At 39.0% G+C, this 21969-nt stretch overlaps 1 protein-coding gene and 1 pseudogene across 3 annotated transcripts in view; one reads left to right on the forward strand and one right to left on the reverse strand.

Moving 5' to 3' along the window:
• Nucleotides 1-2882, reverse strand: part of LOC102830766 — a 12057-nt pseudogene extending 9175 nt beyond the window's left edge.
• Nucleotides 1-21969, forward strand: part of CPEB1 (cytoplasmic polyadenylation element binding protein 1) — a 126693-nt gene that overhangs the window by 10574 nt on the left and 94150 nt on the right. For 2 of the 3 annotated variants that reach the window (XM_006870934.1, XM_006870935.1), the window contains exons 1-2: nt 16533-16547; nt 19232-19406. In XM_006870934.1, coding sequence (XP_006870996.1) covers nt 16533-16547; nt 19232-19406 — 190 coding nt within the window. Of the gene's footprint in view, nt 1-16532; nt 16548-19231; nt 19407-21969 lie in introns of those variants that run through there. The other variant, XM_006870933.1, reaches the window with a different exon arrangement.

Consider the following 21969-nt stretch of genomic DNA (forward strand, 5'->3'; position numbering starts at 1 on the left):
TTTTAGGGAAGGTTTTTACATTTGTCTGTGGATATCCAGGGCTCATGTATGAGATTACTACCAAGCATTACTGAATAATCAGATAAGGGACAGTTTGCTATGTCTACTAGGTAGCTAGAGTCTAATCCTCAGAGCTTATGGTTTGGACGGTCCTCAGGGGCTTGGCCTCCTGACTGGGTCTGCACTGTCTGCATCTGAATCCTCCTTATTTATTGACTGTTTAAGGGACGCTGCCTGTCTTAGGTGGTCAGTGCGAATTCCTCAGTCTTACCAGTCATTGAGACTCATTGCAGCATGGCAATGGCTCTGTCTTAAGTAGCCGAGGTTCCACGTGATCCTTACCCGTCTCTGGCCACACGTCCAGCATAAACAGCCGCCTTCCAAGGAAGACGGGGATCAAAGAGCATTTTTGTGCTTTGGAATCCCATCTTTTTTCATACCCTTATAATCACTTGGTCACTTATTTCTGTCATACCCTTTATTTTTGTCTGTAAACATGATCATCATCTCTTTCTCATGCTTTTAGACTTTTTCTTAGTCTAAACTACGGTTACCATTAGTTACCACTCTGTCTCTATTACCTTACCTTATTCATCTCTCTAAGCCTTGAGGTCTGAAACTCTTTTTACCAAGTTCACTGTGACCTATCAAGTCCTATGGATACTGTGAATCTATTAAGTTGGACATTTCTTGAACCTTTCAAGGTGTTTTCATTCCTGCTTGGATGTTCTTAGAAGATTTTCTGGAAAGTACAAATCTGATCTCCTCCTCTATAGGGCAGTCATTCACAAACGTTTTGGTTTCAGGACTTCTTTACGTTCTTACAAGTATTGAAGACCTCAAGAGGTTTTAGGTATGTGGATCATAGCTGTCAGTACTTACCAATTATAAATTAAAACTGAAAACCTTTTAACTTGTTAATCATTTATAAATAACATTAGCACAATTAACTTATTTTTATGGAAAGTAATTATATTTTCCACCAAAAAATGAGAAGATTTGCATTCTTTTACATTTTTGCAGGTCTCTTTAATAGAAATCCCCTGACTTTTCGGCTCTGCTCTGTATTTAATCTGTTGCCATGCATTGTTTCATTGACGTATACAAAGAAAACTTCATTTAGATGTGTATTTTGAAAAGGAAGGAATATTTTAGTAGTCTTTTCAGATGATTGTGACTAGATAGTACACCAAAACTCAACAAGTGGTAACTTAAAGGTAAGTTGCGACGTGGAATCTGACACCATATTGATGTATTCTTCATTGTGCTACATTAAAAAGCATTGCTCTATCTTATACTTTTTTTTTTTTTTTTTAAATAAACTCTGACTGGTTTTAGTAAAGAAAAAAATAAACAACTACATGGTTTATTTTCACCAGTCTGTTCTGACATGCTTCTGATGACATCGGAATTACCTGGATTAATGATAGCCAATGTGCATACTCTGTATTATTTTCTGCATGCTGTGCCCAATTCAGTATTACTACCACTGTAGTGATGGACACCTCTTTTGGCCAACATGGCACAGTAATATATTTTGGATTTCTTCAAGGCCAGGTAAGGACATGGTACAAGGGATATCATTGCTGATGTCAGATGGATCTTGACTGAAAGCAGGGAATACCAGAAAGATATTTACCTGTGCTTTATTGACTATGCAAAGGCCTTTGATTGTGTGGATCATGACAACCTACAGACAACATTGCAAAATATGAGTATTCTAGAACACTTAATTGTGCTCATGAGGAACCTGTACATGAACCAAGAGGCAGTTGTTCGGACAGAACAAGGGAATACCGCATGGTTTAAAACTAGGAAAGGTGTGTGACAGGGTTGTATTCTTTCACCATGCTTATTCAGCCTGTATGCTGAGCAAATAATCTGAGAAGCTGGATTACATGAAGAAAAACGTGGCATCAGAACTGGAGGAAGACTCATTAGCAACCTGCAATATCCAGATGATACAACCTTGCTTGCTGAAAGCAGAGAGGAGTTAAAGTACTTACTGATGAAGATCAAAGACCCCGGCCTTCAGTGTGGATTGCATCCCAATGTAAAGAAATAAAAATCCTCACCAGTGGACCGATAAGCAATATCCATATACATGGAGAAAAGATAGAAGTTGTCAAAGACTTCATTTTTCTGCCATTAATACTCATGGAACCAACAGTCAAGAAATCAAGTGACATATTGTATTAGGCAACTCTGCTGCACAAGACTTCTTTAAAGTGTTGAGCAAAGATGTCAGTTTGAGGACTAAGGTGCATCTGACCCAAGCCATGGTATTTTCAGTAATCTCATATGCATGTTAAAGGTGGACAGTGAATAAGGAAGATCGTAGAAAAATCTATGCATTTGAGTTATGGTGTTGGAGAATACTGAAAATACCATAGACTGCTGAAAGAATAAACAGATCTGTGCTGGAAAAAGTACAGCCAGAGGGCTCCTTGGAAGTCCAGATGGCCAGACATCATCTCTCATACTTCGGACATATCAGGAGGGACCAATACCTAGAGAAGGATATCATGTTTTTTAAAGTGGAGGATCAAAGAAAAAGAGGAAGACCCCCCCCCCCAAACAATTGGCACAATGGCAGCAGCAATTTGCTCAGGCATAGCCACGATTATGAGATTGTGCAGAACCCCAGGCAGTGTTTTCATTCTGTTGTACAAGTTGGTACCAACTCGTTGTCACTTAACAACAAGAAGGCTGGGTAGTTGGTGAAGATGACCAGTTTCTCTTAGCCTTGCATGTACAAACAGATTCTGATCATTTTCAGAATCTGTTTGTACCCAAGCACATACTTCCCAATTTTCATAACAAGTTGGAGTCTAGGGTTAATTGATTCCAGTGACTTTTTTTGTTTTCTTTGCCGCCACCATCTTCCTACCTTAGATGTGGGATGGCCCTCAACCAAGAGCAGCTACCAAGATGGCTGGGAAGAAGAAAGGCCCTCTTGCACTTTGGATGGACCTTTGACCCATGCCTGATTATTGTTAAGTACCATCACGTTGGACTCATAGCAGTCCTGTATACTGTTTCTGAGGAGTGGCTGTTGAGTGTGAACTGTTCGCCTTGCGATTCAACTGACTTTGAGGTCCACTGTATTATCCTGCAATGCTGTGCCATGTCTGATTATTATTAGTCATTTAACATCATTATTAGTCATTTAACAAGTACTGGTTCACTGGATTTTCAGATTTTGCAAATGTTAGCATATTAGTAGCACCATTAATTTCATCAGAAAATTCTTAAATATTAGAAAATCTTTTAGCTCATTTAGTGGTGGATAAAGCTTTCTTAAAATTCACATTGTCACTTCAAAATTCAAATTTTTTTATTGGCAGCAAATACTATCATTTCTTAAAGTGACTGGCTTGCATTGTTCATTGTTTAAGAAAATACCTTTCAAAATAAACTGATGGTTAAAGTTGTATGTCCCATAATGACATCTTCACAGAGCAGCCAGTTGGTTGAAAGGGAGTTTTCTCAGAGGTGTAGCCTCCATTGCATGTATATGGACGTTCTGGTCAAGTTCTCTATACTTTTGTTTGCACTGAATCCTGCATCTGGCTTTCATCATCTGACCTCTGGGTTTTGGCACTTGTGTCAGTGGCCTGCCATATTGTTTGCCAGTCATCGGATTCATTAGCTTCTGCAGCGTGTGAGCCAGTAGCTTGTCATCTTACCTGCTGATCTTGAATTCACCAGCCTCTGAGACCCGTGAACCATCAACCTGCTGTCTGACCTGATATCCTGCATTTGTCAGCCCCTACAGCTATTGCAAATCAGGAGAATCCTCCTTCTTGACATCTGATCCATGGACTTGGGACTTATAGCCTCAACAACCATGTGAGCCATTTCCTTGACTAAGATAAATCTCCCTGATTTACACACAAATATATAATTTGAAAGATAATGGATATTTGTCATAAACTTCTTGAGAGATTTTTAAAGTTTGTGGAAAGATTCCATTATCTTTTCATTTAATTTCCTCCATGAACTTTTTCAAGCCCCCTCATACATATATACTGGTTTTGCATTTCTAAGACATACACAAAGTAGAATAACCTGGTTCTCTTAAGTAAAAACTATGTTTCGTGAGGAAAAGAGGATAATTCTGCTTGCAGTCAAATAATCACAGAGATGCTTTTCTTTGAGATAATTGTGCTTCCATAAGCCGCAGAAATGCTTTACACTTGTCGCTTGTCATAGAATATTAAAGGCATGGACCTTAAGGTCAAAATTTAATAAAATAGTATTTACTGCTTCCTTAAGGATATTGATTCGTGAAGCTGGCTTTTTCAGAGAATGTATAGCATGAAGAATAAAGTGACTCCTACAGTTTAATGACTTGACTTTGATTCCTGCCAAGGCACCAGTAGTTTTAACCACCTATATTGCTTTTGCAACATCCATGCAAATGCCAGCACAGTGAAAAAAAGCAAATGATTGTCTTAGTATTAGGTAAAGACTTGAATTTGTGATCTTGAGGACCCCCAGGGGTCCACAGACCTCATTTTGAGAACTCTTGTCCCAGCCTAAAGACCAAGCTCCATAATGATAGAATATGAAGCCTTTCATGTTAACAACTTCAGCATTGTGATTGACATTTGATACCTACTAGTCTACTTGAACTTTTTCAAATTGAGAACTAACATACTGTAAAGGGCACTGTTGTTGTTAAATGCCATTGAGTTGATTCTGACTCATAGTGACTGTGTCTTTACAGGCTTTTCAAGGAGCAGCTGGAGGCTTTGAATTGCCAACCCTGTGGTTTGTAATCCAGTGCTTATCAGACACTGCCACACCAGGACTATTAAGTATATAGCTTGATCAAGTTTTACATATTTATATATACTTGACTAGCCACCACTTGATATACTTGAGATCAAGATACGGAACATTTGGAGTACTCTGTAGGTTCCTTCATGTCCCTTCTCTGTATCCTTAGCCCCCTCTCAGTTAACCACTAGTTTATGTTACCTACTCTTTTTTTTTTTTTTTTTTTTTAATGTTTTATTGTGAATTATGTGATTGTTTCCATGGGAGAACATTAGTTTTACATTCATCCTATCTTATATCTTTCATTGCCATGGTTACAATCCCCTCCATGCATCATCAACCAACCTGCGGTCGTCAGTACACAGCCCCTCTCCCTCCCTGGGTCTAAAGTCCCCAGCTGCTCCATCTCTCCATGCCATCATCTGTGCCTCCCATCTCTTGGTGTCACTGCTTCTGTGTGTAGGGTCCTGCTCTCTACTCTTCTCCCTTGATGGTCCCAGGGACCTCTGTTCCTAGACAGCAAAGTTAATCACTCCCCTCCTTGCTATAAAACATCAACCATTACATTTCCAACCCTCACAAACAGTCCTGATAACAATTATTTGCTATTGTATCACAAGAGACCTATCTGCAACTCCTTTCATCAGCCCGCCTAGGCAGATACTACTCAGTGAAGATTCTACCTTCCTCCATCAGCCTGCCTAGACAGACTGGATATTACTCAGTGGAGATTCAACCTTCCTCCACATCCTCTAGATCTAGATTCCTTCTTGAAAGCTTGTAAGCTAGTTATTTCTTGCCTTTGTAGCCCTCCCACTTTGGGTAGCCAGTGTCCAGGTTGCCCATCCCTGTCTACTCTGTGTATGGAGGGGGTAGGAATAATCCTTGCTGTAAAGATACACTGTTTTTTTTTCCCTCTTCTTTCTTCTTCTAGTTCTGATCATCCAGTCATTGAAGCCAGGTCAAGTGGGTATTATCTGCACATATGGGTGTTCTTGTGCATATGCCCTCTCTTCTTATCAGCTGGACGCTTCACTCTCCACTCTAGTCCTCTGTGGCTATGTCACTGACTCTGGGCCCAAGAGCCCCAGATCTTGCCACACTGCTGGCCAACCAGGTCTCCAGCCAGGTTCACAGGAGTCTATTGAACGTTGTAGGGCTTAGCTCTCAGCTTCATTGCTGTTTTTCCCTCACTTTCCCTTATTGGTGACGAACGTGATTGCCAATCAGTCTTGTCTTGGAAAGGGGTTTGCTTCGAGGGGACCCAACCACTAGCCTTGATGTCTCCTGGGCGGGCACCTTGCTTGTTCTTGTATGTTGCCTACTCTTGAACTTCTTGTGGAGTCATATAGTATATGCTCTTTTGAGTCTGGCTTCTTTTTACTTTATATGTGAGATTTACACATTTTGCTGTGATAAATTTTGCTGTTTACTACTACATTGTAGGTATGGATACATCATGCTTCATTTATCCATTCTCCTGCTTAGAAGGGTATGCTGGAAAGAGTTAACATAGCAGGGCTGACTTGAACAGCCTGTTTACAAGGTTGACTCTTGACTGGCATCTGGGAACTTTGGTTGTTCCCACCAAACAAAATGATTTATGCTGAAAGACCACCTACTTTTGTCTAGTGTTCATGCCAAGCGAAAACTGCCTCTCTGACCAGCTCCCAATAAAAACTTCTGGGTGCGGAATCTCTAACAGGCTTTTCTTCTTGGCAACATTTCAGATGTTGTTATTGTTAAGTACTGTGGAGTTGGTTTTGACTCATAGTGACCCTGCACAGGGTTTCCAAGGCTGTGAATCTTTATGGGAGCAGAAAGCCTCATCTTTCTCCTGCGGAATCACTGGTAGTTTTGAACTGCTGACATTGAGGGTGGCAGCCTGATTCGTAACCACTACGCTACCGAGCTCCTTTCAGATAGATAGTCACAATTTGTTGCTGGGGGTGTTAAGTGTTTTCTGACTCCATTGGGAGAGGACTCTGGAAACTTGTATCTGAGTTCCGTCAGACTTTTCCCTTTGCTGAGTTGCTGTGTATTCTTCCTTTGGCAGTAATAAAATTAGTGATGAGTACAACTGTATGTTGAGTCATGTGAATCTTCCTAGTCATCAAACCTCTGGGGGGTGGTCTTGGGGACTTCTGACACATGGGCATTTCTTTCATTTGTCTTCCTTCCCCTTTCACCCGATTTTGGCTATATAAATAAAACTATTTAATATTCTGATATTTTCTTGTTAGCTTGCTGCTGACTCATGGTCCCTAACTCATGCTGAGCCCACAGGGTTTTCATTGGTTGGTTTTTTTTTAAATAGATCATTAAGCCTTTCTTCCTGGTGTGTGTTAGTGTTAAAATTCTACTGAAATCTATTGAACATCTTAGCAGCATGTAAGCTTCCACTGACAGATTGGTGATGGATATGCTGAGGTGCATTGGCTAGGAATCAAACTCTGGTTTCCTCTGTGGAAGGCAAGACTCCTACCACTGAACACCACTGCACCCTGTTATAGTCAGATGCACTTGTTTCTCTTGGATATAGGGCCGTGAGCATGATTGTTGGGTCATAGGGTAGTAGTAGTATGCCTTGCATTTAACTTTCAAGCAGTGTTGTACAAGGGGGATTTGAAAAGTTCATGGAAAAATGGAATGAAAAGATGATGGTAGCAATCAAATCAAGTCACTTCAGGACAAACTCCCCTCTATGATACTCAGAGGGAAAAGATGAGCAGGCATGTAAGCTTACCGGCAACCACATTGGTCTACTGATGAGTGGAACGAGGGCGAAAGGCAGCAATGAAGAAATGGACTGAGTTCATCCATGTTCCATAGATACCAGTTGACCTAGACATGAGAGAGAGAAGTGGAAGGGCTGGTTGGTCCAAAGTATGGTGAGACCTGGGGATATCTGAGCCCATGGACAAGGACATAACCACAGAGGGCTAGAGCTCAGAGTGAAGCATCCAGCTGATAGGAAGTGAGGGGAGATGCACAAGAGCATCCAAACTCTCAGACAGTACCCACTTGACCTAGCCTCGAAGGCTTGATAATCAGAACTCTACTAGAGGAAGATTGAAAACAAAAACAAAAAGCAATAATTTTTGATAAAAGGAAATGAGTATAAATTGCTACAGTTTGATGAACTTGACCTATACTCATGGATGTAGTAGCTCAAAATACCAAGAGAGGGAAGTAGTTTTCACATCAATTATCAGTGCTATATCCCCTCTATATACAGGGTAGATACGGATGGACGACTTAGACATTGACTACCTAAAATGAGGGGGTGATACGGGCACAAAATGACTGGCTTACATGTTTTCAAGAGGGAGTTCAGTTTAAGAGTGTGTGAGGGAAGATAGAGTCCCCACTGAATAGTTCTCATATTGTCTAGATGGGTCTGGTGAAAAGAGATGATGGGGATAAAATTGTTTTGATTCAGTAGTAATTGTTATCATGACTAATTGCAACTGTCACAATGGTAAAGGTAGGAGTTTTATAATAAAAACAGGGGAGTAGTGGATCTTACAGTTCAGAAACAGGACCATTAAGAGAGAAGAACACAAGTGCAGTGTGGAACCATATCCAGAGAAGCAGAGATGGGGACATGGAGAGCGGGAGTGGCTGAAGACTAGATTCATGGAAAGAGAGGGACTGAGAGCTAGTGGCCAGGAAGCAGGCTTGCAGAATGTGCCCTTTGGTGGTTTAAATTATTACATATGCCTGAGTGTTTAGAAAAACAAAACAAAAAACTAAAATGAACAGAGAAATACTGTTAACTGATGGTTCATTGATGGGATTGTAGTCATTGTAATGAAACAAAGTATATTATTAGTTGAACGTAAAACTGATAATCTGCCCTGTAAACTTGCACTCAATTCACAATAAAAACTTAAAAAAAGATAATGGTATTCTGCCATAAAATTTTTAAGCCGCCTCATATGTAAAGCTGCTAAAAAAGTTTCATACCTCTTGACCTGTGTACTTTTTTGTCCAGAATCTCCCCACCCTGTACTCTTACCTGTTTGGCAAAAGCCTTTTAACCCTTTATTTACCTCCTACGCTTGTTGTTTCTAATTGTTATAGCTGGGATTATAATACAGCATTAAACTATTTATGTGCTTGTGTTCTCTGTTAGATTTAATTTTGGGAGGGACCAAGGACTTTTTTATTTTCAGTCCTCAGAATGGCTTCTTGACATGATGAGAATATAATCAATAAATAATTGTAATCTTTGGGTCTCTAAGCACCAAATTATATTTGGTGTTCATTACTTTTTTTTATGTGAAATTGCCTGTAATGTAAACTTGGTGGTGGTGGTTGGTGGTGGTTATATGCCTGGGAGTCGGTTCCAACTCAGTGACCCTGTACAGGGTATCCGAGGCTGTAAATCTTTACGGGAGCAGAAAGCCTCATCTTTCTCCCACGGAACAGCTGGTAGTTTTGAACTGCTGACCTTGCAGTTTGCAGCCCGATTCATAACCACTATACTATCAGAGCTCCTTCTTAAAACTCCCAAATCCTGAAATGACAAAAGAGGTAGAATTGGTAGTTTGAAGACATGGACCTTTGCTAAAATCTCAAGAATGGGATCACAGCCATTTATGGAAGTTGTGATTGAGTAGTAAAACTTACTTATGAAAGGGCTGCTAGGATTCTGCCTTTCATGTGGTAGTTGTATTGAGTATCTGCAAATATAGCAGGTGTTGTGCTGGAGGCTGGTGAGATATAGACCTTACAAACCTTACAGTTAATCAATTTGTAGACCTAACAACGTTGTGTATACAGTTGTGTCACTAGAGTTACAATTATGCATGTGTTCTGGGTGTATTCTCATTAATATTCCCATAAACCTATCTCAGAAATTGTAGTAGAACTGGTACTGCAAATGCTATATTATTTCTACTGTGTGAAACAGAAGGTTACAATTTGGGGAAGAATTCTTGTGGGAAAAGGAGAGTGATTTTTTTTCTTCTTCAAGACTTCTATAGGTAACTACTGTTTCATGATGTTTGTGTCAAAACCTGTCGAAGAAAAAAATGAGACCTGCTCTAAAATAATTTGTATGGGTATAGATTTCTCATTAGCCATTCTTTCTGGCAATAGGTAGGCAAAGGCCGTTTTAGTTAGTGACTATATCATCAGCATTGAACTTTAAAAAATTATTGTTTTTCTTTCCCAGAATTATCAAGTTGACCCCTAATTCTCAGTAATATTAAGGCTTGAGAGCTCTAACAGCCTGCTATCTGTTTTAAAGCTTACTTTTGTGTGTGGCACTGTAAGATAAGCACAGACTTGAAAGCTGGTTTAAATGACAAGGTCAGTGGTTCAGACTCATCAGCTGCTCCTCAGAAACCCTATACAGGGTTGCTATGAGTCAGAACCCACTCAGTGGCACTTAACAACAACAAGAAGTAAAAAGCCAAGTAAAGACCAAAAGTAGCTGTAGATAATCTCACTTTGTGGCATGTCAAAAATAGCAGTGAAAGATGATCAGGCATTGGGAAAAAATTCTTGAATAATTGAGGAAAAAACCTAACGACCTATTTTTCTTCTTGGTAAAATACTGGTCTGAATGCAGACTGTTATGGATAGAATTGGCTTTCCAAAAATATATGTTGAATCCTAGTCCCCGGACCTGTAAATTTGACCTTGTTGGGAATAGGTGTTTCTTGTATAATCACTGGACTTCAACCCACAAGATCAGCAGTTTGAGCCCACCAAATAGAGAAGACAGATGACATGTGAGAATTTTCTAAAAGCCAACGAACACTAACCTGTTGGGACTACTAACAAGAAATACATGCATTGAGACCCTGATTTGGACCTTTAAGCCTCTAGAACTGAGAGAAAATATATTTGTGTTCTTTAAAAGCCACCCACTTGTCTTTGTTATGGTTGCATTAGGTGTAAGACAAACCTATAAATTGATGAAAGTCAAGATAGATTATAAATATGCAAAGTAAATGGATGGATTTGTGGATAGACGGTGCTTGCCATTTTGAGAATGAGAAACTATGAATTAATTAATTAGACATTTAAAGGATTAATATATTCATCAGTAGGTTCAGACTTTAGGCAGTACTTGGAGTTCAGGCATGGCGCTGTGGGCTAATACGTCAGAATGCAAAGTCATTTGAACTGCAAGGTTGGTGTCTGTGGCTCAAGCTCACCAGCTGCTCCTTGGAAACCCTAAACAGGGTCGCTATGGGTTGGAATTGACTCAACGGCACTTAACAGCAACAACAATTTGTATAATGTCTCCTGTGTTTTAATTAAGGTTTTAAATAAAATGATTAGGAGGAAGAGTTGAGAGTCTCGGGCACACAAGGGCCTGGTGTTTTCAAAGGAATAGTTTCTCTTAAAGTACCTGTATTGGGGCATTGATGGCTCAGTGGTAGAATTCTCAGATAGTGCGCTTCTTGCACCACCCATCTGTTAGTGGAGTTTTGTGTGTTTCTGTGAGACTGGGTAAGAAAAAAAGGCCTGGTGATCTACCGAAAACCAGCCCGTGAAAACCCTACATATCACAACAGTCTGATTTTCAGCTAATCTTGGTACCAGACAGAGTTTTGTTCCACTGTGCATGGGGCTGCCATGTGTCAGGGGCCAACTCAAGCAGTTAACAAGAACAATGACCAAATACGAGTTTTAAAAGTATTGCTACAAAATCAGAAAAACCTTTGTTAAACAGAAAATATCAGTGATCCTCCATCGAGGTCTTTACACACCTGAAGGTGGTGTTAGGGATAGAAACCCTAACCTTCCTTGAAGAATTCTGTACTCCTCATTTTGCACCATGTCAAAACGACAATTTTTGCATCCTCAAGGGACTAAAATTGTGTTCCTTTGAAATGGTTTTTGAGGTTTGGAAACCGCTGGTAACAGTGTGCACGTGAAATGATTCTCTGACAGACTTGGGTTTTGAAAAATTAGTGTGAGATGGGTACTGAAACCATTCACAGAAGAGCATAAACAGAAGCTTTTGAACATTTGCAAACAAAATTTGGATTGATGCTTGAAGGAAGGTAAAAGTTTCTTTTAAAAAAAAGTGTTGCTGGTGACAAGATGTGGGGTCATCACTATGCCTTGAGAGTAAAAGGCAAAATATGGAGTGGAAACATACTCAATTGCCAACCAAGAAAAAGTTCAAAAGTTTTATCAGCTGGGAAATGGATGCATACAGTTTTCTGGGATTCTCAAGAGGCAGTATTGGAACATTATCATGAAAAAAAATCAACAGTCAACAGTGCTCATTACAGTGAGATGTTCACTGAAGAGCTGAAGCCTAAATTTCTGATTAAATGCAGAGGACTGCTATCCAAGAGTGTTGTGATCTTGTTATGACAGTGCATGTCTGTACACCTCTGTCCACATTGTTGAACCTGCAAAAATGTCGTTTTGAGGTGTTAAAGCATCCTCTCTATAGTCCTGATTTTGCTCCATCAAGCTTTTGCCTGTTCTGTCTCCTGAAAGCAGTCCTTCAAGGATGAAGATTCACCTCTCATGAAGAAGTGAAAACAGTTGTGCATTCATGGCTTGCAGCTCAGCCTAAAACATTTTTTAATAAAGGAATGTGTAAAATTGTTGACAGATGGACAAAATGTATTGAAAAGTAAGGAGATTATGTCAAAAAATTATGTATTTGTCTTTTCTAAAAGTTGATTAAAACAAATTCTAAAGCTAGAATGCTGATAATTTTTGACTCACTTTTGTACATTACTGAGGAAACTTGTCTGGAGCCGTTCACTGATCATAAAGAGACATGTCTAAATATGCTTTGTTTGGATTGATTTATGCATGAATCTGGAACCATAATAGCAATGCTTTTTTTTTTTTAATTATAAATTGAGTGAATGTTTACAGACAAGATCATCAGTTTTACATTTAGCAAATCATGTACTTTGTTTCATCTCAAGATTGCAATCACATCCATGCAACAATCTCTTCGATACAACAATTATCCTTCTTCCTCCCTGTGGTTCTTATTTCCATTCCATCCACCTTCCCATACCAACAACTAGTGTTGTTGTCCCTCTATATACCTACCTGTGTACTGCTTGTGAAAATTGGGCCAAGATGGTGAGTTCCTTTCTAGACCTGAATTGTGGACAAGGGCCATAGTGTCTTGGGTTCATTCAGTCTCCTTCTAACCAGTGAGCCTGGTTTTTTTTTCAAAATAATTTTGAGGTGTTTTTTTTTTTTTTTTTACCATGTTTTCTCCCACTTTATCTGGGACTTAACTAATGTGATTCCTTAAAGAGCAATTGGTAGTGATAGCTGGGTACCATTTAGTTCTTCTGGTTTGAATCATAGAGATGTTAACATGTTCCATTAGTCTGTTGGACTAATTAATTCCATGCATCTTCAGTTCTCATCACTCTTCTTTTTTCCGCATGTGGAGAGCCCATTAGCTGTATTAAGGCTGCTAATGAGCTTTTAAGATCCCAGACTCTACTCACCAAAGTAGGATGTGTAGAACATTGTCTTTGTGGACTGTGTTATGCCAACTGACCATGGTGTCCCCTGAGACACTCTGGTCCTGCGCCCCTAGGTCCTGCAACTCATTGTCTTAAGATGCTTCATTGTATCTAAGAAGTTGTCATAATTTTGCCTACTGTATGCAGCAGTAATGTTTGACTTAACTTTTTCCTTAATGATCCGTATAGTGACCTCTTGCAATAATAATGAACTAATGACACCCACACTCTTCCCTTCCATCTTTAATACAGTTGCTGGTGGTCTCCTTCCAAAGCGCACATACAGTTGCATTTATTTGACTTTAAACTCGACCAGGATCTAGTCATCTGTGTACCTTAGATTACTGTGACACTTTACACATTGGTGTTCTTGCATTGTTCATAGCTTGTCATAATCCACACAATTAAAAGCTTTTGCATAGTCAGTAGAGCACAGGTAAACATCTTTCAGGTGTTTGCTTTTGGCCAGGATCCATCTGGCATCCGCATTGATGTCTCTCAATTCACATCCTCTTCTCAGTCTGGCCTGGAACTGTGGAATTTCCTTGTCAATGTACTGCTACAGCCATTTTTGTATTATCTTCAGCAGAATTTTACTTGCACGTGATGTTAATGATATACTGTCTGATGATTTCCGCATTCCATTGGATCACCTCTCTTTGGAATGTGCACAAATGTGGATCTCTTCCAATCAGTTGGCCAGGTTTCTTGTCAGATTTCTTGACTAGTGATAGCCTCTAGTGTTGCTTCAGTTTGTTTAAAGACTTCAGTTTGCATTCCATAAATTCCGGGAGCCTTTTTCTGTGCCGATGCCTTCAGTACAACTTGGACTTCTTCCTTCAGTATCATTGACTTGATCATATACTAATTACCTCTTGTGACATGGTTGGAGATCAACCATTTCTGTTTTGGTACAGTGACTCTGTGTATTCCTTCCATCTTCTTTTGATGCATTATGCATCGTTCAATATTTTGCACATAGAATCCTTCAGTATTGCAAGGCAAGGCTTGAATTTTTTCTTTATTTCTTTTGCTTTGAGAAATGATGAGCATGTGCTTCTCTTTTGATTTTTTAACTCCAGGTCTTTGCACATTTCATTTTAATACATTTCATTATGATATGTGGGACAAAATTGAAAATCAGAAAATGCCAGGCTTACTGGTCATACAGAGATTGGTGAAATCCCAAAACTATGGCCCTTGGTGTCACCCTTAAGGCCTGGAACTAAACTCACCTCCATGGCGCCATTCTCACAGCAAAGCAGTAGGGGAGGCAGGCAGCAATACTAGTGAGGTATGCACAGCGTAGAATGATCAACCATTCAAGATCACAATGGCAGCATTTACCATCAGGAGTCCTGGTGTGGCATTGTGAGTTAAAGCACTGGACTACAAGGTTGGTTTGAACTTCAAGGTTGGTGGTTCAAAGTCACCAGCCGCTCCTTGGAAACCCTATCCAGGATCGCTATGAGTCACAACTGACTTGACGGCACTTAACCACCACCACCACTATCTGGACAAAATTCAGAATTTAGGGATTGCAATCACTCAGATGAAATGAAGTGTATGATTCATTTAGTGTAAAATAATAAACTTGACCGGGATTTGGGAATCCAGATACATACATGCATAGTGGCTTTGCTATGGAGAACAGATTTGATGCATTAGACATTAAAGACCGAAGACCAGAAGAGTTGTGGGATGACATCTGGAACATCATACAGGAAGAAAGCAAAAGGTCATTAAGACAAGGAAGAAAGAAAAGACCAAATGGATGTCAAAAGAGACCCTTGAAACTTGCTCTCTAGAGTAGAGATGCTAAAGCTAATGGAAGAAATGAGATAAAAAAGCTGAATAGAAAATTCTAGAAAGCAGCTTAAGAAGACAAAGTCAAATATTATAACAAAATGTTCAAAGACTTGGAGTTAGAAAACCAAAAGGGAAGAACACACTCAACATTTCTCAAGCTGAGGAAACTGAAGAAAAAAATTCAACCTTTGACTTGAAATATTGAAGGATTCTATGGGCAAAATATTGAATGATGCAGAAAGCATCAAACAAAGATGGAAGGAATACACAGTCACTGTATCACAACGAAATGGTCAATGTTCAACCATTTCAAGAGGTAGCATATGATCAAGAACCAATGATACTGAAGGAAGAAGTCCAAGGTGCATTGAAAGCATTGGCAAAGAACAAGGTTCCAGGAATAGATGAAATACAAATTGAAATCATTCAACAAAGTGAGGCAGCACTGTAGACATTCACTCATTGCTGCCAAGAAATTTGGAACACAGCTACATGTTCAACTGACTGGAAGAGATCCATATTTGTACCCATCCCAAAGAAAGGTGACCCAACGGAATGAAGAAAACATTGGACAGTATCATTAATATCCCATGCAAGTGAAATTTTGCTAAAGATAATACAAAAATGATTGCAGCCATACATTGACAGAGGACTTCCAGAGTTTCGAGCTGGATTCAGAAGCAGTCGTGAAACAAGGAATATCACTGCTGACGTCAGATGGATCTTGACTGAAAGCAGAGAATACCAGAAAAATGTTTATCTGGGCTTTATTTACTACACAAAGGCTTTGTGGGTATCAGGACAAGCTGTGGACAACATTGTGGAGAATGAGTAGTCCGAACCACTGAGGAACCTGTACATAGACCAGAGAAAGTTGTTTGAAAAGCACATGTTAATACTGAATGGTTTAAAATTAGGAAAGGTGTGTGCCAGAGTTGTGTGCTTTCACTATATTTATTCAATAAATAGAGCAAATAGTCCTAGAAGCTGTATTATATGAAGAACAACATGGCATTATGATTGGAAGGAAGACTCATTTACAACTTGTGATATGCAGATGATACAACCTTGCTTGCTGAAAGCAAAGAGGGCTTAAAATTATGAATTGCATCTCAATGTAAAGCAAACAAAAATCCTCACTATTGGACTACTGAACAGCATCCATGTAATGGAGAAAAGATTGGAGTTGTCAGAAGATTTCATTTTTTTCTTGGATCAATACTCATGGAAGCAGCAGTACAGCCAGAATGTTCCTTAGAAGCCAGGATGGCCAGACTTCATCTCTTATACTTAAGACATATTATCAGGAGGGACCAGTCCCTGGGGAAGGATACCATGTTTGTTAAAGTGGAGGATCAGAGAAGGAGAGGAAGACCCCCAACGTGATGGATTGGCATAGTGACGTCAGCACTGAACTCAAACACAGCAAGGATTGTGACACTGGCGCAAAACCACGTAATGTTTTTTTCTGTTGTGCACAGTTTTGCTATGAGTCGATAGTGACTTGATGGCACCTAACAATAATAACAGTGGCTTCACAGTAGAAAAGACCTGGCGATCTGCTTTCATAAAGACTTGTTAAGTGCTGTGGTGTCGATTTTGACTCAGCAACCCTGCATAGGGTTTCCGTGAAGTGGCTAGTAGATTTGAACAACCGACTTTATGGTTAGCAGCTGAGTGCTTATCCTACAACACTGCACCAAGGACTCCTTGGAAACCTTATGGAGAAATTCTACTCTGTTGGAAATCCTATGGAGTGTTTCCACCATTATCACCATCTATATGGTTACTATGAGTGGAAAAAGACTTTTGACACACAAGAACAATATTAATATGAGATAATCCAGAGATAACTGAAGGGGTTTAAAAAAGTTAATGGAATTAAAAGATAATGAAATTCTTCCATGAACTTTTTGAGACCCCCTTGTAGTATAGCATCTGATATATAAAGTTAGTTTTGATTTTGTGAATTAAAAGGGGCTCCTCATATTATTGTAGGGAGCTCTGGTTCGTAGTGGTTACAAATTGGGCTGCTAACCTGAGGGTCAACAGTTCAAAACTACCAGCTGTTCCGCGGGAGAAAGACGAACGAGCCTTTCTGCTCCTGTAAAGATTTACAGCCTTGGAAACCCTGTACAGAGTCGCTATGAGTCGGAACCGACTCCACGACACATAACAACAACATATTATGGTAAACTTCTGATATAGATCATGCTAATGCTTTTATCTAGTACATAAATCCTTTGTTCTAGTCTGTTTTCTTCTCCTTTGCCTAATGTTTCCCTAGACTAGATCACTCTTGATCATGCCTTGCTATTCTCTGTTATTGAGACCTTCCTCTTATCTGCACTTGCAGGCACATTCTGAGTCCCCTTAAGGATAGTGTTTGTTTATAGTGTGTATTGTGGTAGCTTACAGCATTATTAGGTATTAGTTCCCCTTCCAGAATTGAAAACTTATTTTTATTTAATCTGTAAATATCCTGCTGACATCTAGGCTACTTGCTGTATATACATAGCAAGAAATTGGTTAATGTTGATCAAACAGTGAATAAATTAAGCTTGCAGCCTTAAGATCTGCAAGATAAGCACTAAGCACTGGACTAACCTAAACATCAATGGTTCAAACCCACCAGTGACTCCTTGGAAACCCTATTTACAGTATCATGACTTGGAAGTGACTCAAGGGCATTTAACAACAGTTGGAAAAATGGCCTTGTGTTACTGAGTTTAATCATTCCCAGTGGTGTTCTCTGGAGGGTTTCGAAAAGCAATCTCACAGGATTTTTCATTATCCTTACAATTTGGAAGGGTAGCAGTCTTTTCAAAGCTTGCTTATTTAAATTAATCCTGCAGAGATTCTAAACCCATGTGTCTTAAACAAGAATCTCTGGTAGCATAGTGGGCTACAAGTTGACCTACTAACTACAAGGTCAGCAGTTTAAATCTACCAGCTGTTCTGCAGGAGACAGATGAGGTTCTCTGCTCCTATAAAGATTTACAGCTTGGAAACCCTATATAGAGTCACTAAGAGTCAGAATCGACTTGACATCACACAATTAATATCATGTCTTAAATACATTCTCCTTCCAGTAAATAGAGTTATATGTACTTTCTATTGCCACATAAAATTGCATAAACTTATTTAACCAGTTATCTTTGGGTGGTGTTTACACCAGTCTTGGTGCTACTACTTGGTTTCTTATCATTATACTTTGAGATGTAAAAATAACAGCTATACCATGTCAAGGCACTATGCTAAGTGTTTTATGCATGCTATCAAAAAGTCAGTCAGTAGGTATACTTTTTCCCATTTCACAAATGGGGGCACTGAGATACCAAGAGGCTAAGTACTTTTCTAACATCACAGACAATAAATGGCAGAATCATGACTTTTTAATAGCTTTATTCAGATAGAATTTACATACTATAAATTTCATGTCTTCATATAATTCATTGGTTTTTAGTTTTTATTACAGAGTGGTATAACCATGACTAATAAAACTTCACAATTGTTTCATCATTTCAAAAAGAAAGCCTGTACTCATTAGCCACTATTTCACAGGTGCACCTCTCCAAATCCTTCCCACCATTAATCTACTTTAGCCTATTTTGGACATTTTATTTAATGGACTCTTAACAATATGTATGTTGTCTTTTGTGACTGGCTTCTTTCACTTAGCATAATGTTGGTGAGATTTATCATGTTGTAGCATTTCTTTTTATTGCCAGAGAGTATTTCATGGTGTGGATATACCATCAGAATCAAGATTTGAACTCACATCTATCTGGTTCTAAAGCTCATGCTGCTGCTGCTTGCCATGCTAATTTATCTGCAGGGGTTTTCGAAAAGTTTTGGGGGTAATAGAATTGAAAGACAATGGAATTTTGCCATGAACTTTTTGAAGCCTCCTCAAATATGTGTCCCATTATATTAGGTTACTAAAGTAATATCTTTATATTTTAGTGTTTTCCCTCTTACGGCTCTCTCAGGGTCCCTTGCTCATAGTAAACACACGTATTAAGTATTATAATGTAAACCCAAGTCCTTTCTGTTCCATCTAACTTATGATGTTAGGTTGGGGGAAAATAGGTACCACATCTCTGCATTTATCATAAAGGAGTGTAGAAAACCTTATTACCTTTTTCTGTGTCTAGGAAGAAGAAACAGGAAGGATTAAAGATTGCTGGGACAACCAGACAACACCAGCACTCTCCACGTGTAGCAATGCCAATATCTTTCGAAGGATAAATGGCATACTGGATAATTCTCTGGACTTCAGTAGAGTCTGCACTACACCTGTAAATCGAGGAATTCATGAGCATTTGACAGGTGATTGAGGTTTGAAAACTTGACTGCACTAGGCTTATATACAGAGTCTGATTCGTGACCTTGATTCAAGACTTGCACCTTTTGGGATTAACTTTTTAGATTGAATCTCACTCTGGGTGAAAATTACCTTTGATTAGAATATAGAAATCTGTTTTATAATAATACAGGAAGTTTGGGGAAAAGGATAAGTCAAATGAAACAGTACTATTTATATATAGAAATATAATACGAGCCACGTAGGTTATTTTAAAAAATTGGTAGCCACATTTAAAAGGGAAAAAGAAACAGATGAAATTAATATATTATTTAATGTAACATATTAAAAATGTTACTATGTTAATATGTAATCAGTATAAAGATGTTTATTAAAATCTTTTTACTAGTAGTAAGACTGAAATTTTCCTGTGTTTTATGTTTATAGCACATTTCAATTTGGGCTAGTTACATTTCAAGTGTAAGATGTGAATAATGGTTGCTCTATTGGACAATGCAACTTTTGAATGTTTTAATTTCTTTTAAACTTTAGTGGAGGTCAGTAAGCATGAGGTTTTTAAGGAATATAGGATACGTCACAAAATTGTGTAGGGAAGAATGCAGCAACCCCTAACGATGGACCTTCTCAAGGAAGTTTGGATGTCCTAATAATGTGTCAGAATCCTGTCTAGAAGTTATAACATGTTTTAAGAATATTGATGGGGGTATTTTTTGTTTTGAGGTACTTTAGTGAAAGGAATGTATTTTTCATCTTTTAAATAGATTTTGAAAAAATTTGAAACAATGGGCTTCTCAAGAACAAGGACTGGTAATTGCGGTCTTTAGTTATAAATTTATTATTTTTTTAACTGAAACTTGGAAATAATTCCCACAATGGTGGAAGAGTATTAAACATTAATAGCTCAATATTTAAGGCAAATGCTCATTAAGAGGGCAACTGACTTGTGGTTCTGTAGAATTTGCTTTTCTTAAATTGTACAGGAAGACAATTTGGGAGAAGGGCATGTGTGTGGGAGGTTGAGGGTGGGAGTCTGGTTCTTGTCTCTTCTAACTTCCAAAAGAGTGTATCTTTAATTTTCTATTTAAGAGGTGTAAGTAATGAACTAACCCTTTTGTTCTTGTATCTTATACTGAGTTAAAAATTTAGAAAGTCTGCTTGGTTCGACATACATACTTTGTTTTTCTCCTTTGAGAAAATTACCTGGATTATAATCCTTTTAAGAGTGATAATCAGCAATATTTTAAGCTCTACTGGGTACTTCATACATACTGGAAGCTTTTCTATTTTATTGAAAAGCATTTTTAAGCTAATACTAGGTTGTTACACTGTCTACAGGGATGGACTCAAGAGGAGTGAGAGAGGAGCTTTGTGGAGTGTAAATTTGCAATTTACCAGGGAGCCATTAGTCTTAATGGTAAAATGCCAGGCCTTCTAGAGAGGGTATCAACATTGCTTTCTGGCCAAGTCTGCTCAAACTATAGACTTCTCAGCCTTTTCAGACCTTTTTCAGGGCACACATCCTAAGAGGTACAGAGGTACATCCTAATTGTGCCTTGAAGAAATTTGGTTCTAAGCTTGACCTTGAACAGTTAGGATGAAGAAACCAGTTTTTCCAACTGTAGGACAGAATGGTATCTGCCCACCTTGCCTCACAATGCTTTTCTGGGCCTCTGAGAAAGCAGTCCTTCATTTATAAGGGACTTCAAGGGATTATAGGAAAGGTTGCTGCTAAGGTAATTTACGTTTTGAGCCCTTCACACATACCTAGTCACTACTGTGGGGTCAGCCCTCCGTCCACCCTTAAACTGAGTTTGTTATCTCAGAGTGTGGTGAACTCTTGTTTTTGAGTGGTGAAGCAGGGATAATTATCCTACAGCAGAACGCATCTTCCCTGGGTTCCACCAGCAAGAACTCGATTGTCCAGGTCAGCAAATTAATTAATGAGGAAGGAAACCTGGGTATATGTTTTCTGTCTTTTCTTTTTTTTAAGTTATGGTTAATTGAGTGGAGATTTTATGGAACAGATCATCAGGGTTTGTTTTTTTTTTAAGATTTTTATTGTGGATTGAGTGAAAGTTTACAGGGCACATCATCAGTTTCACATTCAGCCATTCATATGACTTGTTTCATTACATTGATTACAATCCCCTCCATACATCATCAAGTCAACAGTGTTTCTCTCTATCCTCTTTGGCTTTTCTCCTTTTTTGGGAGTGGGGTGGGGGGGACAACTTTGCCTTTTTGGAATTTACAGTCTCGGCTTTTAGGGAAGGTTTTTTTACATTTATCTGTGGATATCCAGGGCTCATGTATGCGATTACTAACAAGCATACTTGAATAATCAGATGAGGGACAGTTTACTATGTCTGCTAGGTGGCTAAAGTCTGATCCTCAGAGACTATGGTTTGGATGGTCTGCAACGCTTGGGCCCACAGGGTCTTGAACTCCTGGCCGGGTCTGCACGGTCTACCTCCGTTTCCCCCTTATTTATTATTTGTTTAGGGGACGCTGCCTGCCTTAGGTGGTCAGTGCGAATTCCTCCGTCTTACCTGTCACATCAGTTTTATA

Source organism: Chrysochloris asiatica, unplaced genomic scaffold (assembly GCF_000296735.1).
Source record: "Chrysochloris asiatica unplaced genomic scaffold, ChrAsi1.0 scaffold00156, whole genome shotgun sequence".
Lineage (NCBI taxonomy): Eukaryota > Metazoa > Chordata > Mammalia > Afrosoricida > Chrysochloridae > Chrysochloris > Chrysochloris asiatica.